Source organism: Malaclemys terrapin, chromosome 1, assembly GCF_027887155.1.
Source record: "Malaclemys terrapin pileata isolate rMalTer1 chromosome 1, rMalTer1.hap1, whole genome shotgun sequence".
Taxonomy (NCBI): Eukaryota; Metazoa; Chordata; order Testudines; family Emydidae; genus Malaclemys; species Malaclemys terrapin.
Window position 1 is genome coordinate 107520430 of NC_071505.1, and position 8062 is coordinate 107528491.

Consider the following 8062-nt stretch of genomic DNA (forward strand, 5'->3'; position numbering starts at 1 on the left):
TCTATATCAAAAAGAAAGCTGATAGGGGATATGACTGCTCTCTATCGAGACATCATGGGGTCAATACCAGCAAGGGTGAAGACCTAATGGGTATAAACTGGCCATGAACAAATTCAGGCTGGAAATTAGAAGAAGGATTCTAACAACCAGAAGAGTGAGGTTCTGGAACAGCCTCCCAATAGGAACTGAGGGTAGACCACTTAATTAGTTTTGAGGGAGCAGGACAAATTTATGAGTGGAGTTGTATGACGAGTTTGCTTCTGATGGTGAGGGCAGGGCTTGGCAGCCTGGGGGTTCCTTCTTCCTTATGTGTAAAGCTCATCCTTCAGGTCTTCAGCCAGCCCCCCACAAGCACCAGGAAAGGTTTTGCCCCTTCTGTGAATTCTGGGTTGTTGGTTTTTTGTTTTTGTCTCTTTCCTCTGAAGCATCAGGGATAGCCAGAGCTGGAGATGAGACACTGGATGAGGTGGGCCAAAGCTATGAGGTAGTACTGGGAAGTCTCTCTGTCACATGCTTAGCTGGATGGTCCTTGTTCATATGCTCAGGGTCTAATTGATCACCATATGCGGGGGTCATGAAGGAAGTTTTCCCCAGGTCAGGTGGGTAGTGACCTTCATGGTTTTTCGCCTCCCTCTGCAGCATGGAATGTGGGTTACTTGCCACGATAATCTGAGTATATCTCACTTGATCAATTCCCTGACACTGCAGGGGCTCCAGCATTGGTGCACCTCAGTCCTGCAGCAAATAACAGTTCAGTCTCCTGTAAAAGTTGTAATACTTTCATCCAATTTTGGTTGTTGAGTTTAGTGTGCAAGTACTGGGTGATACTGGTGGACTGTGATATACAGGAGTTCAGACTAGATGATCTGGTAGTCCCTTCTGACCCAAAACTCAGTGACTGTATAACTCTAGGTAGGGTATAAACACCCACAGAAATCTAACCAATTTGAAACATCTTGAAATATGTGAGCTGGTGTAGCCCATAGGGCTAGCTTACCTTCATTATATTCAGAGGTAATGCAAGGAACCTACCAGCCTGTACCCTGTAAGATATTAACTTCATCAGTTTTAGCATGAGGCTTGAGGCCTATGAACTGTGGCACAGATAAGTGGCTCAACAGAAAACCCCAAGTATTGAGAACCTGAAAACAGAGTGTTTAAGGGGAATTTCCAACCACAGGAACTTGAGTACAACCACAAGGATGTCATGGCAACTAATTGACGTACATAACAATACCAGGTACATGACCTACATCCTCAGATATCTAACCACAAGAAGGCCATGGCAACGAATTAATGTATATGATAATAAGTTGATATCTTTGATATACTAACTTATAGAAAGACACTTCAACATTAGTGAGGAGAGGACATACAAATAAGGAAAAGGGGAAAAACCCCTACTGAATATGCATCAAACATAGTGGCGTCAGCATAACAGATTATAAAAGTGGCATCCCAATCTAGGAGCTGTAGGAGAGAGAGATGTAGCCCTTGGGAAGTGCAAGAATGATGGCCACTGGTGATGTGGAAGAAGGTGATGGTAATGAAGATGATGATGGCTAACATTTCAGGTTGTTCTGCAAGGGATGGTGTGAATATATGGAAATGCAGGTGTACATTCTGTAGTATCTCTATCTACCTTACTGAGTTGGAGTGTTTAGGACTGTGCTAAATATATTAATAAACTATTTGTAAATATAGAAGAGTTCCTATAGTGGCAGTGTTGCAGCTGTACACATCAGGATTCCCAAATATAATAATTTGAATAATACTGGGCCTGATCTTAGAATAAGAACCTGGCAACCCTCAAAGTGACATCCAGGAATTCTTGAGTAATCAATATAATTAATACATAATCTATAGGTCTGGCTACACTGCATGGGCTTTCCCTAGATTGATAACAGATATGGCTTTCTGTTTTACTGATATTGTATCTTAACAGTAAGCCTGATTGAGCTTGGGCTACCTGGCATCTCATGAAATTAAATTATCATCAGTTTTAAACCCTCAAACAGCAGGAGTGTACATTGCAAACGCTGTTAGAAGGGGGAAAGGAAAGAAAGGCAAAAGGAGGAGAGAGAGAGGGAGAGTGTGTGTGTATATATATATATATAGACAAGAGACGCTTATGCTTTCTGTCTCCCTAGGTTCGGCCTCCCTGTCCAGCGTCTGTCATCTGGTAGGATCCCTTCTCCTGCAAAGAGGACCCCTCCCACCCTAAATAATGAGGAGTCAATTAATAAAGGTACAATCAAATAAAGTGTATTGAAGGGTTTATAACAAAGAGTGGGGCAAATAAAAAGGGAATAAACAGCAAAATGGCACAATACTGTGAGTACCCCCTCAAACTCAACCCTATAAAACAAATATTTAAAAAAACCTTCTTCACAGATCAAAACAACGGCAGGTCCTTGGGACTTCAATCCTCTGGCTAATGGCAAGCCTTTGGAGAGGAGCTCCAAGGAGTTCCTTAATGTTCCTTCGGGATCATGGGAAAGCAGAACAGATGGGACGCTCAGGAGATGTTGTTTCTTCGCCTTCTCTCTTCTTTTTCTAGGTGAGGAAACTGTTGGAGGAAAATCCCTAACTCTTCTATCACTAGGATGGATAGATGCCTGCAGGTAAAACCCGTGACCGTCCTTGGCTGCCACTCAGATGGACAGCCCTGAGGCCCTGTATGGGGCAGCCTTTTATACACTTGCCCGGGAAACCCCTTAGAAAAGACAGGAAGCCCCTTCTGGGAAACCCCTTAGGAAAAACCATTCTGACTGGAAGTTGTTTACAACTCCAGGAGAAATAAAAGAGCGGGAAAAGTAATCTATAGTTCATGTGGGCATAAAACTCCATTTTGGAACCAACATGGATTCATGTAGTCACAAAACATATGAAGGTGAACCCAACCTAACAATGCAGGAGGAATGGAGGACACACACAACTCTGGTCTTTTCCTGGTGTGCAAGTGGGCAAGGGGCGGGGGAGGGAAAGACAGTTAGGGGTGCCTATCCGAAATAAGGTATATGATATTACCAGGAGTACTCCCAGGTGGCCAGCCCAGGACCTCAGTCTTCTCCCGTTCAAAAGCATCTTCAGCTTTTGGGAAGTAATGTGCTGAAGAGGACAGGCTGTTCTATCCCAATTCTTCTGGGTGGTCAAATTTGGTTCCTCTTCTTGGGAATGTTGGCATGCACCAATCAGATGGTGACTGGTGATAAAGATATGAAATGTCCAATTAACCATCCAATCAGAGAATGAGGCATCACTTTTAAATTCTTGCATCTGGGGCTGGAATATTCCCATTTCCTTGCGCAAAAGGTCTTGTCATACCAGTTTGTGTAAGACCAGTTAAGCCATAACTGTTGGTTCAACCATCTTGGGGCACACATTGAACAACTGCTGGTTAGCACTGGTCAGCAAATTACTTTCTCAAATCGCTTTCCCTGGATCTCCATTGCAGTGCTTCCGTTGGCAAATGATGTGCTTGCTTAAGTTGCAGTTTCTCCATTAGCACTCTGTTAGCTGATGAACATCCAGTTTAATGATCACATAGAGTTTGCTGGGATTCCATCCAAGAGCTTTCCACTCAGCTTATCCAGAACACCTTGTACATCTCTGGGAGAACACTTCTTCCAGTTCTCTGGGATCCAAAACATTCAGTTCAACTCCAGCTCGTCATTCAGGTTACTTTATTAGGCATGTGTCAGGACTGAGATCCCCACTTTGAACTTTAGGGTACAAATGTAGGGGCCTGCATGAAAACTTCTAAGCTTAACTACCAGCTTAGCTCTGGTTCGGCTGCCACCATTTCAATAGATTCCCTCCCTGGGAAGCCTTGAAAAACCTTCACCCATTCCCTGGTGAAAACAAATCCAAACCCCTTGGATTTAAAACAAGGGGAAATTAACCATTCCCCTCCTTCCTCCCACCAACTCCTGGTGAATCAGTTCCAACCCCCCTGGGATCTACAACAGGGAGAAATTAACCATCCCCCCTCCTTCCTCCCACCAACTCCTGGTAAATTAAGATCCAAAACCCTTGGATCTTAAAACAAGGAAAAATCAATCAGGTTCTTAAAAAGAAGACTTTTAATTAAAGAAAAAGGTAAAAATCATCTCTGTAAAATCAGTATGGAAATAACCTTACAGGGTAATCAAACTTAAAGAGCTCAGAGGACTCCCCTCTAGTCTTAGGTTCAAAGTACAGCAAACAAAGAGAAACACTCTAGTAAAAGGTACATTTACAAGTTGAGAAAACAAAGGAAAACTAACACGCCTTGCCTGGCTATTTACTTACAAGTTTGAAATAGGAGAGACTTGCTTAGAAAGATGTGGAGAACCTGGATTGATGTCTGGTCCCTCTCAGTCCCCGAGAACGAACACACTCCCAAACAAAGAACACAAACAAAAGCCTTCCCCCCCCAAGATTTGAAAGTATCTTGTCCCCTTATTGGTCCTTTAGGTCAGATGCCAGCCAGGTTACCTGAGCTTCTTAACCCTTTACAGGGAAAAGGATTTTGGAGTCTCTGGCCAGGAGGGATTTATAGTACTGTACACAGGACAGCTATTACCCTTCCCTTTATAGTTATGACAGCATGTAACAGCTCTTTGTTCATGCTGGCCAGGACCAGATGCAGGGGGTTTAGGTAGAGGGTGATACCACAATTTATGCATAGCACAGTTTACATACATCTTTCTTAGCTACTAACATCTATACTTCTTGTATGCAATAACCAATCACTTTGCAGATCATGTAAGGACCAATCACTCCGTAGATAGTTCAAGGCAAGTTTATTAGGTCAGGGAGTTCTTGCCCACTTTGTTTACTATAAAAATACCCACAACCACAATAGTTAGTTTATTTAGTTTCTGCCTCCCTTATTTACTATAAACATATTCACAATAGTTAGTTGTTTCAGCAATTACTTGTTCAACGGTTACTTGTTCAGACTTGTCTTTTCTTAAGCTGGGCCTGCTCCTGTCAGCTAAGTTAGCCCTACAGAGTTTATACAAAGTCCCTCCATATTTTTGATGATCTTTCGTAGAATTATAGAATCATAGGGTTAGAAGGGACTGCAAGGGTCATCTAGTCTAACACCCTATAAACTTGTTTTAACTGTCTATTATACAATCACAAAATCATGTCAAGAACTGCTGTTCTCCTGCAAGCCAGAACAGCTGTTTAAATCTTCCATTTATGTTCTCCTTATTTTAACAATAATGGTGGGAAGCTTGTATGTATGGTGGAGCTGCATCTGTACATTACTGATCAAACAATTACATTTCTGATTATCCATCTCTGTGATCAAGTGTCCTCATAACAAACATTTTGTTCGGTTTCTCTTTTATTTAGTACCTCTTCCAGCATGGGTGTATTTCATTAATTTGACAACGTAATCATTTGTGTTTGCAAATATTAGCCTTACTTCTTCGTTTTATCACTAAACTAAAATAAATAAATAAAAATATGAGCCCCTTCTTTTCCTAACAGGATTGCCCAGGAGATAAACCCTGTCATTAAAGTTTACAATATTTTGCCCAAAGCTGCACCACTATTAGTTGGCTCTTCTTTTACATATAACTTTATTTAATCAAAATATTTTATTCAGTCTTCTTCCCTAGTTTCTCCCTACTACTGCATCTGGCAATATCATAATATCTTAATATTTAGTATCTATATTTTGATGTATTCATTCGCAGTGTACTAGAGAAGGGAAAAGGGGAATTATCTTAACCACACTGTTGGTGCAGTTGACAAGCTTCCTATCTTGCCTGTTTTGGGTTGTACTACAAGCTTGTGAAAGGCTGCAGGAACTCTGAGTTTCCTCAGACTATACAGAAAGTCTGAAGAAATGCTGCCACTAGACTTTGAGGTCTCTGTCCTTTCTTTTCTAAAGAGCCTTGAGACCTGGGCAATTCTTAAGTAGTAATAATTAGTAATTTTGAGGCCTTAGTCTAGGGTGACCATAGGTCCCTGTTTTCCGGGGACAGTCCCCAGATGACGTACTATATCCCCGGGCAATGTACCCAGAAGAGTCCCCGGTTCACAAAAACTCGTCCTTGAATACCCTTACTTTTTATTTCTCATGTTAGTTAATATGTCCTATGCATAAATGCATTAGAGAGAAATATCCAGAACATTTCTATTATCGATATTATTACTATTAGCTATAACATAGATGGTACAGCACTATTGCAGTTGCCATAGCTACTATGCTGACTGAATGGCATATGATGTAGAACACAAGATTCGAGAGTCGATGTAAAGTGAAAATGGCATTGTCAAAAAAGCGTAAATGCTGTTTTAACAACAAGCTTCAAAAGGATTTTCCATATTTACGACCTGCTGGAAAAGAAACAGCTTTATTATGTTCAATATGCCAGTCAGTATTTTTCATTTCAAGTGGAGGCAGCACATCTATAAAAGAAGATGAAGATACCACTAAACATAAAGCTGTTCTTAAAGTATGTGCTAGTTCAAGTTCTGTTACTGATTTTTTTCACAAAGTTGAGCCAGCACAGAGTGAGTATGACCTTGCTTTGCAAGAAGGAATATATGCATATTATACCATTAGACATAATCACAGTTTCAGGTCAATGGACTGTATTCCCAATTGAAATAAAAAATTCAGCAACCCAAAATTCTCCAGTGCGTGGACAAAGTCTGAAGCAATGATTGCAAATGTTTTTGATCCATGGGCGAATGATGAAATAATTGACAACCTGAAAGATGTTGAATAGGTGTCACTGTCTGTTGAATCATCGAATCACAGACATGTAAAATTGCTTCCTGTCTTGGTTCACTATTTCAAGGCTTATGAAGGCAGTTTTGTGTGCAAACTAAACTTGTGGATTTTGTTAAACTTAAAGAAGAGACGTCAGAACTTATTGCAGCTGAGATAATAAATTTTATCAATAAGTATGGAATCGAAAATAAGGGTGTAGCATTTTAGTAGATAATACAAACAAACTTTGCTGGCCTATACAGACATGGAAGAGAAAATCTGTACACCAAAGTAAAGATGACCTTAAAAAGGGAAGTGATAGGCCTTGGATGCCCTGTTCACATCACGCACAACTGTGCCCAAACTGCAAGGGATAGAATCCCAGTAGACATTGAGAGCATTTGAATTAAGATTTTTCGATATTTTCATATATCCATTGTTCGCATGAAAAGTTTGAGCGCATGGGACAAGAGAATATCGGAATATACAGAGATATAATAATGTGAGGTGGCTGTTGATGTTACCTGCTTTAGAGTGGATCCTTCAACTTTATGCGTTATTGAAGTCATTTTTCCTGTCAGAGGAAAAGTGCCCACTAGTTCTTCACAAAATATTTGAAGACCCATGTACCGAACTCTGGCTTGCTTTTATCGACACAACCATGACTCTTTTTCATGACACAATCAAATCGCTTGAGGGAGATGACTGCTGTGCAGTACAGTGATCCAATATCTTAAACAATCTCAAAAAGAAGCTGGTTACAAGGTATGAAGAAGACTTTGTGTCTGTTTTAGTGAGAAATCTACCTAGAGACCTAGAAGAAATGGGGGTCATGACACATCAGTACTATCTTAATTTGTGAAGACCTTTCTTTGATAGAATTATAAAATACACACATGCCTGGGGAAAGCATACAGATGATTTGAGAGATTTGAAGTGTCTGCTTTTAAAGAAAATTCCTGTAAGATCCGAGATTGAAACAGCAGTGGCGTTATTGCAGAAGAAATGCTGAATGTGACAATTAATGAGGATGCACTGTTTGATGAAGTAGCTCTGTTAAATGAGTTTGTGACAGGGTGTAGCGGGGTGGTCACCCGCTCCTGCCTTAAAAGGCTTAATACAGCTCGGGGAGAGGGCTGTGGCAGGGAAGGAAAAGCAGGGCTGATTGGGGAAAGCAGCCTCAGCTGGGGGCCACGCCCCAATCAGGCTGAGGCTGGCTTAATGAGGGCCCAGCTGTAGGATTACCATCCGTCTGGGTTTCCCCAGACATGTCCGGCTTTTTCAGCTTTAAGTGGCCGTCCGGGGGGGATTTCAAATAAAGTAGAAATGTCCAGGATTTCC

At 41.2% G+C, this 8062-nt stretch overlaps 1 protein-coding gene across 1 annotated transcript in view; it reads left to right on the forward strand.

Moving 5' to 3' along the window:
- AMN1 (antagonist of mitotic exit network 1 homolog) overlaps nucleotides 1–8062 on the forward strand; it is a 179555-nt gene that overhangs the window by 60190 nt on the left and 111303 nt on the right. The window contains exons 2-3 of the mRNA XM_054034523.1: nucleotides 2151–2248; nucleotides 2561–2624. Coding sequence (XP_053890498.1) covers nucleotides 2151–2248; nucleotides 2561–2624 — 162 coding nt within the window. The remainder of the gene's footprint in view (nucleotides 1–2150; nucleotides 2249–2560; nucleotides 2625–8062) is intronic.